At 38.3% G+C, this 12,945-nt stretch overlaps 1 protein-coding gene across 1 annotated transcript in view; it reads right to left on the bottom strand.

The window, feature by feature from the left end:
- Nucleotides 1-12,521, bottom strand: part of LOC143017481 (uncharacterized) — a 17,050-nt gene extending 4,529 nt beyond the window's left edge. Inside the window, exons 1-4 of the mRNA XM_076172270.1 lie at nucleotides 12,254-12,521; nucleotides 10,376-11,986; nucleotides 9,977-10,141; nucleotides 7,974-9,655 (exon numbers count right to left, since the gene is read on the bottom strand). Coding sequence (XP_076028385.1) covers nucleotides 7,974-9,655; nucleotides 9,977-10,141; nucleotides 10,376-11,986; nucleotides 12,254-12,521 — 3,726 coding nt within the window. The remainder of the gene's footprint in view (nucleotides 1-7,973; nucleotides 9,656-9,976; nucleotides 10,142-10,375; nucleotides 11,987-12,253) is intronic.
- Nucleotides 12,522-12,945: the final 424 nt, after the last annotated feature.

Genomic DNA, 12,945 nt, shown 5'->3' with positions numbered 1-12,945 from the left:
AGTTGATATAAACTTTTATAGTGAAATAAGAAACTATTTTTAAGGCACTGTTATGCTTTGAAATGCCAATTTTGGCCGGACTTAACAAGTATTATTGTATGAGGTTAGTGGACAGTTATTTACATTAATCATTATTTACACATGTGTTCATTGTCTTGAAAAGGAAAACCAATTTGGCTTCCTTCTCATTACCAAGGCAGTTCCTTAATTTTGTATGTACAAGGCCATAGGAGGAGAAAACTCTTTCAACTCCTGATGATGAGGCTACTGCAGTTAGGACTTGATGCACTGATAACAGAAAATCACTGTCTAACATGGCTGTATGTGAATTCCACCACTCAATAGCTGTCAGGGTCTTGGTCACAGACTCAGTAAACTTGAACGCCTGGAAAGGAGGTGGTTTTGCCTGAAACTTCATAATGACAGGAACAAGTGTTGTACATTTCTCCATAGTAATATTCACCTCTTCTGCACTGACCATTTTTCCTTGAAGTGCTGGATGAAGCATGTTGGCAAGTATGGGATAATTTCTTCCAAACATCTACCTCTTGAGCAATAGTGCACTTGTCACTCTGTACCTCATCTAGAGCCTTTGCTATTGGCTGCAATCGATCCAGTAATTCCTCAGCCGAACGTTTTAGGCCTAAATTTGATACTTTGTTTCTTACTTCAGTATCAATAGCTTCCCTGTTGACTTCACAGATCTTCATTAGAATTGGACAGTTATTTATATAGGCCTTGAGACAGTCTGACATTGTGTTCCACCTTATGTCCTGGGGCTTGACTAGACACTGACTACCTTCCTGCCGATACTTTGAAGCAGCATAATGATTATTTCTAAAATATTTAACTACATGGACCACATGTTGTTTTACATTATCAATCTCAAGGTCATGAACCAGTAGATTTAGTAGGTGTGCTGCACATCCGTATGTGAGGACGGTATGCTCAGGTTCACTTGATTCCTCCAAGACTTTTCTCATCTTGGTGACATTTGCTGCATTGTCTGTCACAACACTTCCAATGTGACAGCCAAAATCTTGTTCAGCCTTCTTGATCGAACTTTGTACAAGTTGTAGAAGATATTCAGCAGTATGAGGTTTCCTTGATATGTCTATTGTGTCAACTAAATAAATCTGACCAGTGGATGTTGTTAAAGTGACATTATGGGCTCATTATGGATGTTAGACCATCCATCAATTGAAAGACATACAGTTTCATAACTCAGATCATCTGCACACTTTTATATTCCTTTTCATACACAAGATCCAAATACTTATCAGCAATATCTTTTCTAGATGGAGAAATATAACCTGGCCTCAGGTTTTCAACCATCTTGAGAAACTGAGGATGCTGAACAAGACGAAATGGGGAATTTGTAGCAAATATAATTCTTGCAACTTCTTTGTCGAGATTTTCCTTTTGAGAGGGTGAGGTTTTTATGATTAATCTGTCAGAAGTGGCGCCTGTGGAGGACTCTGATAGTGTCCTTTTTAATGGTGGAGTCAGGTATGCAGATCATTCAAGTGGAGCCGATGATGAAGGGATTGAAGCTGTTGATACAGATCCTGAAATGGAAACAGAAAATTTTAGCATATTGCATAATTTGTAAATGAATAAATAACTGAATGAATACAGTGTGATTTAGGCTACTTTTGAGTACAGTAGTTATTTTTTAGATAATGATCATATTCACACAAGCCACTAAATTATTTGGAAATAATTAAAAGGATATGAAATAGGTGGGCTTGGAATTCAGCCCACACAGGATTCAGTCCATTTTTAAATTCACTAAAAATAATGGGTTAGTTGGGTTAGGTTATGCTAAATTTCTTTGGGCTGAATTCCAATGGAACCTATGAAATATATTACACAATGTTGAACGAGATGAATGATAATCCTCTAGGCCCCAAAGTTATGTGAAGACAGTATATTATAGTGATATAGTCATTACCCAAATTTAGAAGTAATGAAATTGAAGTATCATCTCTTTAGGCCTTCACATTTTTATTGCACATGCTCTCCATTGTTCACCAAATTCATATAGTTGCGTATGAAAAGGGAGAAATGCACACAATATAAGTAAAATGATTTACCTGGGTCATCAATTTCTTCTGTATGCTGTTGGTGACCATGGCATTTATCTCTGTAAGATTTTAATCTTGACACAATGCCCTGTAGTTCCTGGCTGCAGTCTTTGCATTTAGCTCGGTACCTTTTGCCAGAAGTTGTTGGTAGTTTTTCAAAATAATTACAGACAGGATAATTTTTTCTACCTGAAGGAACCACTCTGCCAGGTCCAGAAGACATCCTTCCTGGTTGATTCCAAAGCAGCAACTGACTTAGTGAGAAGCTGCTTACCTAGAACAAGTTTCAACAAGAATCTTGTTGAAACTTGTTGTGGGCGGCACAGTGATATATATACTACATGTAGGCTTATACCGTTCCTTGCATGCTTGTGGCAAGTCTATATAACACTGCTCCTTATATTGATATGCTAAAATGTCCTTTAGCAATCAGATCGCATATCAGATAGTAATCTATTTAAATCAAATAAATCTGGTTTAAAAAATAGATTTTTTATATTTTTAAGAGATAAAAAATAAATAAATAAATAAATAAATAAATAAATAAATAAATAAATCGTCAACCCTGGTGTCCACTAACCTCATACAATAACACCTGTTAAGTCCGGCTAAAATTGGCATTTCAAAGCATAACAGTGCCTTAGAAATAGTTTCTTATTTTACTATAAAAGTTTATATTAACTTATATTGCATTGAATAAGTCAATAGTTGATATATTTGTCATCTTGGTGACATTTGCTGCATTCTCTGTCACAACACTTCCGATGTGACAGCCAAAATCTTGTTCAGCCTTCTTGATCGAACTTTGTACTTGTTGTAGAAGATATTTAGCTGTGTGAGGTTTCCTTGATGTGTCTATTGTGTCAACTAAATATATCTGACCAGTGGATGTTGTTAGAGTGGCACATAGGGGCTCATTAAGGGTGTTAGACCACCCATCAATTGAAAGACATACAGTTTCATAATTCAGGTCATCTGCACACTTTTATATTCCTTTTCATACACAAGATCCAAATACTTATCAGCAATATCTTTTCTGGATGGAGGAATATAACCTGGCCTCAGGTTTTGAACCATCTTGAGAAACTGAGGATGCTGAACAAGACGAAATGGTGAATTTGTGGCAAATATCATTCTTGCAACTTCTTTGTCGATATTTTCTTTTTAAGAGGCTGAAGTTTTTATGATAAATCTGTCCAGAGATGTTGATGAATTTCTTTTAGATGAAAATTATTTAGGAGAAGTGGCTCCTGTGGAATAGTCTGATAGTGACCTTTTTAGTGGTGGAGTCAGGTTTGCAGATAATTTAAGTGGAGCTGATGATGAAGGGATTGAAGCTGTTGATACAGATCCTGAAATAGATTTTTTTTAGCATATTGCATAATTTATAAATGAATAAACAAATGAATGAATACAGTGTGATTAAGGCTACTTTTGAGTACAGTAGTTATTTTTTTTAGATAATGATCATATTCACACAAGCCACTAAATTATTTGGAAAGAATTAAAAGGCTATGAAATAGGTGGGCTTGGAATTCAGCCCACACAGGATTCAGTCCATTTTTAAATTCACTAAAAATAATGGGTTAGTTGGGCTAGATTATGCTAAATCTCTTTGGGCTGAACCCCATGTGGGCTGAATTCCAATGGAACATATGAAATATATTACACAATGTTGAATGAAATGAATAACAATCATCTAGGCCCCAAAGTTGAGTGGATACAGTATATTATAGTGATATAGTCATTACCCAAATTTATACAGTTGCGTATGAAAAAGGAGAAATGCACACAATATAACTAATATTATTTACCTGGGTCATCAATTTCTTCTTCTGTGTGCTGTGAGATTTTAATCTTGACACAATGCCCTATAGTTCCTGGCTGCAGTCTTTGCATTTAGCTCGGTACCCTTTGCCAGAAGTTGTTGGTAGTTTTTCAAAATAATTCCAGACAGGATAATTTTTTCTGCCTGAAGGAACCACTCTGCCAGGTCCAAAAGACATCCTTTCTGGTTGATTCCAAAGCAGCAACTGACTCAGTGAGAAGCTGCTTACCCAGAACAAGTTCCAACAAGAATCTTGTTGAAACTTGTTGTGGGCTGTACAGTGATATATACTACATATAGGCTTATACCGTTCCTTGTATATTTGTGGCAAGTCTATATAACACTGCTCCTTATATTGATATGCTAAAATGTCCTTTAGCAATAAGATCGCATATCAGATAGCAATCCCACAATATTTAAAACCTATAAAAAATCTATTTAAATAAAATAAATCCAATTAAAAAAAAAAAAAACCAAAAAAAAAAAAAAAAAAAAAAAAAAAAAAACGTCAACCCTGGTGTCCACTAACCTCATATATCAATACATGATAAGTCCGGCTAAAATCGGCATTTCAAAGCATTACAGTGCCTTAAAAATATTTTCTTATTTCACTATAAAAGTTTATATTAACTTATACTGCATTGAATAAGTCAATAGTTGACATATTTGTCCTATATACAATGTTAGGTTTCTAGTTTTGATATATTTGCCCAATATAAAATGTTAGGTTACAAAGAAAGCAATGGAATGTAATAACAGTGGAGGACAAAATATCACGATGGGATGTAATGATAGTGGAGGACAAAAGATCACGATGGGATGTAATGATAGTGGAGGACAAAATATCACGGCCAGATATAATCCGATGTGGAACGCGGTGATGTAGGGGAGCAAAGTGTACAAAAGAGATCAGATGACCGTGAACGACCAGATGGGGGAAATGTTAATGAGGCATTGAATGTCAATGAAGGACCAAATATCAATATAGAGCAAGGTGTCTATAAAGAAGAATATTATATTGAAACTCAGAACGTGTCAAAAAGAAATAATCATGAGTTTCTTTAAACCATGTACTTTAATGCTCGTAGTATTAGGAACAAATTCCAAGAAATACAGGCGCATGTCAAAAGCGGAAATCTCAATATGATAGGGATAACCGAGACATGGTTGAACAGTAAAGAGTTTGAAGCTGAATTCAATATTGCGGGGTTTAAACACTTTCATCAGGATAGAAAGCACAAGAAAGATAAGGAGGTTGTGTTGTACGTTAAAAGCAGTGTCCATGCTTGTATTTTAGAGAAAGCGAAACAGGATGCATATGATAGTTTGTGGGTAGAATGTATCCCACCGCTGCCACCAGTGATGTATCCCCAAGGGTGTAGGCGACTGTGAAACACTGGTTGTCACTTTGTTCCACTTTAATCACTTATTGTCACTATACTATTAAGTTCTAAATCAATAGTATTTATCACATCTTCCCTGTTACTTGGTAACATAGTAACTCATCGACCGACCTGCGCTCCTGTGGTGTGCGCCTCGGTTTCGTTCAGCAAACTGCTGACCGAGCACTATTTCTTGGTTACCAGCAATCGTACTTGCACAGTTTTTAGTGGGGGTATTCAGTCTCCCACAATATGCTCAGCTGGTACTTAAGTATTATTACATTTCTATCTATATACTATAATATTTCCCGGGGGGGAAGAGCTCGTTATTATGGGGTAATGTAATGTGTTGGTGGTTGATTGCATTTATGAGTGTGTGTTCGTGTGTGTGTGTGTTGCTTGATCCTCGTGATGTTTAGCTCAGCAATATCTTGGCAGGAAATGGATGGCGCCAATAAGTCCAGAGTGTGGTTGGGGTAGTTGAGAGGAGGGGTGTGTGGGTCATATGACTGACTGATACTCACATGTGTATGGGACGTATACAGAATTAACCCAAACAAATGGACAAAAAATGAATGTAGGTGTAATGTTTAGGCCAAAAACATTATCATTAGCAGACGACAAACTGTCATTTCAAGAACTGTCAACTTTCTGCAACCGGGACTTATTGATAATAATTGGTGATTTCAATTTTACTGACATTAATTGGATGACCTTTGAACATGGCCATATAGGTAGTCGCTTGATTGATTTTCTCGGTGACAATTAGTTCATCATGTAAAAGAGCCCACAAGGTATGGAAACTTACTCGATTTATTGATCACTAGCCACGAAAGCATTATAACCGATATAGAAGTCAGTGAAACTTTTGCAAATAGCGATCACAACTTAGATTTAAACTTTGAAAAAAAATTAGAATACATACTTGTGTTTCTAAAATACCCGATTTCAGTAAAGCTCAGTTCATAGGACTACGTCAGGAGCTTCAGCTTACAGATTGGGAAGCAAAATTAAACGAAAAATCTGTAGATCAGATGTTGGAAATATTTCAAAATACGCTTACTAAGATGATTCATACATCTTATTTAAAGACAGACGTCAGGCTCGCCCAAAATGGCTTGACAAAGAAACTGAAAAAAGTATTGCTAAAAAGAGACAAGCTTAAAAGAAATATAAGTGCTCGGGTGCATCTAATGACTATGAAAGTTATGTATTAGTACAGAGAAATTTTAAAAAAGACAATAAGAAAAACCGAAAACGACAATACGAAATGAATATCGCTGATAAATCCAAAGAGAATCCCAAAGAATTATATAGTTTGTGACGCCTATGGGGAAGGGCCAGGTTCAAAACTAGAGTTCTGTTTAAGAAATATTATTTCCTTCAAAAAAATAAAGATACAAATAAACAATGATCGAAAAATAGAAGTCGCCAAAACTAGCGAAAAGTACAATGTCCGTAACACGTAAATTCACAGAACATAAAAGGCTAGTATTGCCATGACACGTAAATATACAAGTGTCGATCAAATATCGACACTCAATAACAATCAAAAATAGTCTTAAAGACAATAAGTGGTAAGGTCGAGAAATATCGACCATCAGAATGGAAACTAAGTCCTACGTAATAATTTACGTAAAGTAAATAGCAAAGTCGAGAAAATTTCTACGACTAAGTCCGACAAAATTGACACGAGCAATGAGGCTCTGATAAACAGTCCACAAAGATTCGAGAATAGACAAAATTATTCTAAGTCCCAACGTAGAGGACACAGTACAAAATGGGCTCTGAGAGGCAGAGACGCTGACCGTTGCAAGCAATGACATATATATAGACTTCTCCGTCAGATCCGGAGAGTTGCCAAGTATCGCTAGACGCGACGATTAACAAGAGTGTTTAGGAATATTTCCAAGTACATACACGGATATTCTTTACATCAATGAATAGATAATAATATTTGATGAAGTTACCTTGTCAATCTTAGATAAGCAGAAACTTAATAGTTTTTATATGAATATCTATACGTACGTAAATGTAAGTTAGGGACGCAGTTGCCACAAAATTAGTTCACACGCCAATTTCTTTAGCGCGCGCTTAAGCTAGCATGCCCACAACGACATTACACCATCAGAAAACGACGAAAATATGCAATTACTTTAATCTTACGTAAATCATATCCTAAGATTGACAAGATAGATCCGCAAGGTAATACACATACATAAATTCATATGCAAAGTATGGAATAGTTTGTCAAAGCACAAAAAGGAACGAAATACAATCCGATGAATAGAAATCATCACTTTAAGAGTCTTCAGACGTGAACACACCTCACGTAGGCACAGAACTTTCTCACCGGAGTCCGAAGACTAAGAGAATATGTAATTTCTCTTATCTTACGTAAATCAACTCGTAAGATTGACAAGAGAGTTCCACAAGACAATAGACATACATAAATCTATATGTAATGTATAGAATTTGGTTAACAGAGTACAAAAGGAATGGAATACCTCATATAAATATAATTCATCACTTTAACAGTATTCTTACAGTTGGATATCGAGAAGTCCACCAAGCCTTACCGTGGGAACGGCCGGCATAGTCCGAGTTACACATACGTACATGCGCTCATGTGCGTCTGAATAAAATTTTTCACTACGACGAGCCTGTAGTCGTAACTCCTCCTTCCTCAAGAGACACGCTACGGGAGAGCGTGTCTGCAAGAACGTTCCTAATTCCGGCTTCGTGATGGTAGGAAATGGGGACCCCCTGAAGTTCGAGGTACCATCTGGTGAGTTTCTGGTTCGTATTCGCCATTCGGTTAAGATACACCAGAGGATTGTGATCCGTGTGGAGGTGTATCTCGAAGTGACCTCCGATGATGGGTTCGAAGTGCCGGAACGCTTCTATGAGGGCCAGACATTCCTTCTCAATAGTGGAATAATGACGCTGCGAAGGTTTCAGTTTACGGCTGAAGTATGCTACCACACGTTTGGTACCATGACGTTCTTGTAGCAGAGCCGCTCCAATCCCTACTTCGCTGGAATCTGTATAGAGATGAAAAGGCAAAGTATAGTCTGGGGTTATCAGCACTGGGCTATGCTTTAATAGGGATTTAAGTTGCGCGAAGGCCTGATCGCATGTCGGGGTCCACTGAAACCGTTGGTCCTTTCTCAGTAGATTAGTCAGGGGCTCAGCTATCTCTGCAAAATTTTTGCAATAACGGCGATAATACCCGAACATTCCCAACACCCTTCTTACTTCCCTGCGGTTAGTAGGTCTAGGTAGGTTGGTTATAGCCTTCACTTTGAGGTCCAGGGGTTTAACCATGGAGTTGCCGACTGCATGTCCTAAATAAGCCACCTGGGCTTGTCCAAACTCACTCTTGGCCAAGTTCAAGGTGAGGCGAGCTTGATCAGCTCTGCTGAGGAAATTATAAAGTTGGGTTAAATGTTCCTCCCATGTTTTACTGTAGATAATAATATCATCCAAATAACTCCTTACTCCTGGCAAACCTGTAATAAGTGTGTTTATCAAACGTTGATAGGTAGCAGGAGAATTTCTCAAACCAAAAGGCATAACGTTGAAATGGTATAAACCGTCAGGGGTCACGAAGGCAGTAATTTCCTTCGCATCAGGGTGGAGGCTTATTTGGTAAAACCCATGCAAGAAATCCAACTTAGTAAGGTAGGTAGCTGACCCTAAGTTATCTATGATATCCTCAATCCGAGGTAAGGGGTAAGCATCAGCTTTAGTCTTCTCATTTACCCTTCGGTAATCAACTACTAACCTGTAAGTATTGTTAGATTTAGGAATCAAAATACATGGTGAACTCCAAGGACTATGTGAAGGTTCTATAATACCTTGATCAATCAAAGAATTTACCTCTTTACGTAGGCACTCTCTCTTGGTCGGGTTTAACCGATATGGGGGCAGTTTAATAGGATCCTGCGAGACTAATTTTATCTCATGCTGAACTAACTCAGTTTGCCTCGGACAGTCAGTGAACATGGAAGGGAATTTGAGAAGTAGTTTCTTCAATGAACATCGCTGATAAGGTTCTAAGTGGTTTACCTTAGAGTCGAGGTCCTCTAATATCTTGGAGTTTTGAAGAGGCAGTTCTGGCTGAGGGAAAAATCTCTCCGTCTCATCTACACCAACAGTAGTATGGCTGGCAATGGGTATTCTGTGGTAGAAGGGTTTTAAAGCATTGATATGTACTAACCTCTTAGTTTTTCTTTTTTCCGGAGTGTGAATAATGTAGTTTAAGCTACTGGCCTTTTCTAAAATAGTATAAGGCCCTTGGTACTTGGCCATAAGGGGCTCACCTGCTACTGGGAGGTAGACCAACACTTGGTCTCCTGGAGAAAAACTACGTGGTTTAGCCTTACGGTCGTACTTTACCTTCATTTTCCTTTGAGAATTTTCTAGATTCTCCCTAGCAATCTTCCAGGCAGTCACCAGTCTTTCTTGAATTTGAGAGAGATACTGGAGGGACGGGACTTGGACGTCTTCTTCCATCCACTTCTCCTTTACCATCTTGAGAGGACCCCGGACATCATGTCCGTAGAGTAGACTAGCTGGGCTACAACCTAAACTGTCTTGAACAGCAGTCCTAGCAGCAAACAAAAGGAAGGGAAGGCCTTCTTCCCAATCCTTCTCCTGTTCTTGTACAAACTTACGCATCATGCTCTTCAAGGTGCCGTGGAACCTTTCCAAGGCGCCCTGAGACTGTGGATGATAAGGTGAGGAAGTGGTGTGCATGACACCTAACTCAAACAATGTATTCTTAAAATAATTAGACAGGAAATTACTACCTTGATCACTTTGGATCTCAACAGGGAAACCTACTAATGTAAAATATTTCAACAGTGATTTGATTACTGTTTTTGCTTTGGTATCTTTGAGGGGAATAGCCTCGGGATACCTGGTAGCTAAACACATAACAGTAAGAATATATCTGAATCCTTTCTTAGAAGGAGGAAGAGGTCCTACAACATCTATCGAAATTTTGGAAAAAGGTTCTCCTATAGCGGGAATGGGGTGCAAAGAAGCTACTGGAATTGGTTTGTTGCTTTTACCTACCAACTGGCATGTGGGGCAAGCACGACAATAATCTGAGACATCTTTGACCACAGTAGGCCAATGAAAATGAGCACTTACTCTTTTTAAGGTCTTCCTGACACCTAGGTGTCCTGATAAAGCGGAAGAATGGGCTAAATCTAAGATTTTCTCTCTATAGGAAGTGGGGACAACAATTTGGTGTACTTCTTCCCAGGTTTGGTCAGCTGGGGTAGCTGCTGGGCGATACTTACGCATCAGAACGTCTTTACGAATGTAAAGACCTCTGTCAATGTCATTTACCTCTGTCTCAGTGGCAGCCTTTTCGAAGAGCGGGACGAGAGTCTCATCGCTCTTCTGCTCCTTTAACAAATTTTCTCTCGTTAAGGGGAGAGGATCTGTAATGGTTAATGTCTCTGGCTCTGAGGAAAATAAGCATGTTAAATCAAAAGAGTCTTCTTCATCTACCTTTCTACTCTGGGACCGAGTTACTGCACAAGCAGGATAAAGATTAAGGTTATCAAGAGGGGAATCTAGAACAAGGTTAGGAGATTCTGTAACAATAGGCAAGGTTACTTTGCTACCTGCAAGGTCGTTAGCTAAAAGTAGCTGGATCCCTGGAACTGGCAACGAGTCTATTACCGCTACTTCAACAGGACCTGTGACTAAATCGGAAGTTAGATATATCTTATGCAAAGGACATCTACGGGTTCCACCGATTCCATCTAGGAGTACATCAGAATGTAAATAAGTTAGTTGTGGATTAGTAAGAGCTTGAGCCAGTATGAGACTCTGTTTAGCTGCCGTGTCTCTAAGAATGGACACTTGTATAGGAGCGTCATGCTCTGTCGTGGATATTGTTCCTGTCGAAATAAAAGGTAGAAAACACGGGTCTACTTCCATCTTAATACCACCTGTGGAACTAGCATTACTAGACAATACGGGAGGTTTGGAAGTTAGTTCTAATGGCATAGCTTTGGGAGGACTAGCGGGTTTTTCTTGAAACTGACTATCAGAAACACAGTTAGTGTTGTGAGTTAACGTTGTTCTTTGGTTAGCATGCATGGATTTACCTTGTTTCTTGAAACAGGTAGAGACTGTATGTCCGTGCTTGTTACACCAAGTGCAATGTAAGTCTCGGTAGTTTGGATAGGACTTGTAAGAATTAGTGTGTGTAACTTCGGGTTTTGAATTCTGAGTGGGTGTACTCTTAGTATTTGTGTTATAAGTAGTCCTCTTCAAGTTGTCTGTATCTGCCGTTTTGTATTTCTTAGAGTGAGTCAGGGCATACTCTTCTGCTAATATAGCAGCTTTAGACAAACTACTTGGTTTCTGAACTTCTAGATAAACCCTAAGATCTGCATCTAGCTGTGAATTAAACTGTTCCACTAAAATTAATTCTCGAAATTTCTCTAGAGAATCGACTTCACTAGCCGTACACCATTTATCCAGAAGGCGTTCTTGCATCGCCGCAAACTCTACAAAAGTTACTTGAGGCAATTTCCTAAAGTTTCGAAATTTTAACCTATATGCCTCTGGGACTAACTCATACGCTTTTAGGACCCGAATTTTAACACTTTCGTACGAGTTTTCACTCATGGGAAGAGAAGAATATATCTGTTGGGCCTTACCTATGAAACGAGACTGCATTAAAATAGTCCAATATTCTCGGGGGATTTTGAGTTGAGTTGCAATCTTTTCAAATTGCACAAAGAAAGTCTCCGGCTCTTTCTCCGAAAATTGGGGAACTAATTTGATATATCTAGTGACATCAAAATCTCTAGGCGAGAAAGAGCTAACTCCAGAACTCAATCCTGCTCTGCTTAATTCAATTTCAGCCAACCTAATCTTCGTCTCTTCCTCTTTAGCTTTCAATTCTAACTCCATTCTGAGCTTACGCTCTTCACTTAGCAATTCCATTTCTCTAAGTTTTAACCTTAGTCCTGAATCCTCTAATCTAGGGGGACGAGTATATAGAATAGCCTCTGGGGGTAACAAATCCCTCTCAATTAAATGGGATACTACTACTCTAAGTATATCTGCCCTATCAGTGTATCCGCTCAAATCTAATTCTAGGATATTACCTATCTCAAGCAAATGAGAAACGTCCGCACTTAGCAAGACTCTAAGGTCTTGGGACTTAAAAAAATCTTGGAGAATCTCCATCTTACCAGAATTGTTGACGAACTTCTATCCTTCGATCCTGGCAAGGTCGCCAGACTATTTCCCTTACTCCCTGTGACGCCTATGGGGAAGGGCCAGGTTCAAAACTAGAGTTCTGTTTAAGAAATATTATTTCCTTCAAAAAAATAAAGATACAAATAAACAATGATCGAAAAATAGAAGTCGCCAAAACTAGCGAAAAGTACAATGTCCGTAACACGTAAATTCACAGAACATAAAAGGCTAGTATTGCCATGACACGTAAATATACAAGTGTCGATCAAATATCGACAATCAATAACAATCAAAAATAGTCTTAAAGACAATAAGTGGTAAGGTCGAGAAATATCGACCATCAGAATGGAAACTAAGTCCTACGTAATAATTTACGTAAAGTAAATAGCAAAGTCGAGAAAATTTCTACGAC

The sequence above is a fragment of the Oratosquilla oratoria genome, chromosome 32 (genome assembly GCF_046742065.1).
Source record: "Oratosquilla oratoria isolate Oo_2021 chromosome 32, ASM4674206v1, whole genome shotgun sequence".
Taxonomy (NCBI): domain Eukaryota; kingdom Metazoa; phylum Arthropoda; class Malacostraca; order Stomatopoda; family Squillidae; genus Oratosquilla; species Oratosquilla oratoria.
This window is presented reverse-complemented; position numbering and strand designations above follow the sequence as displayed.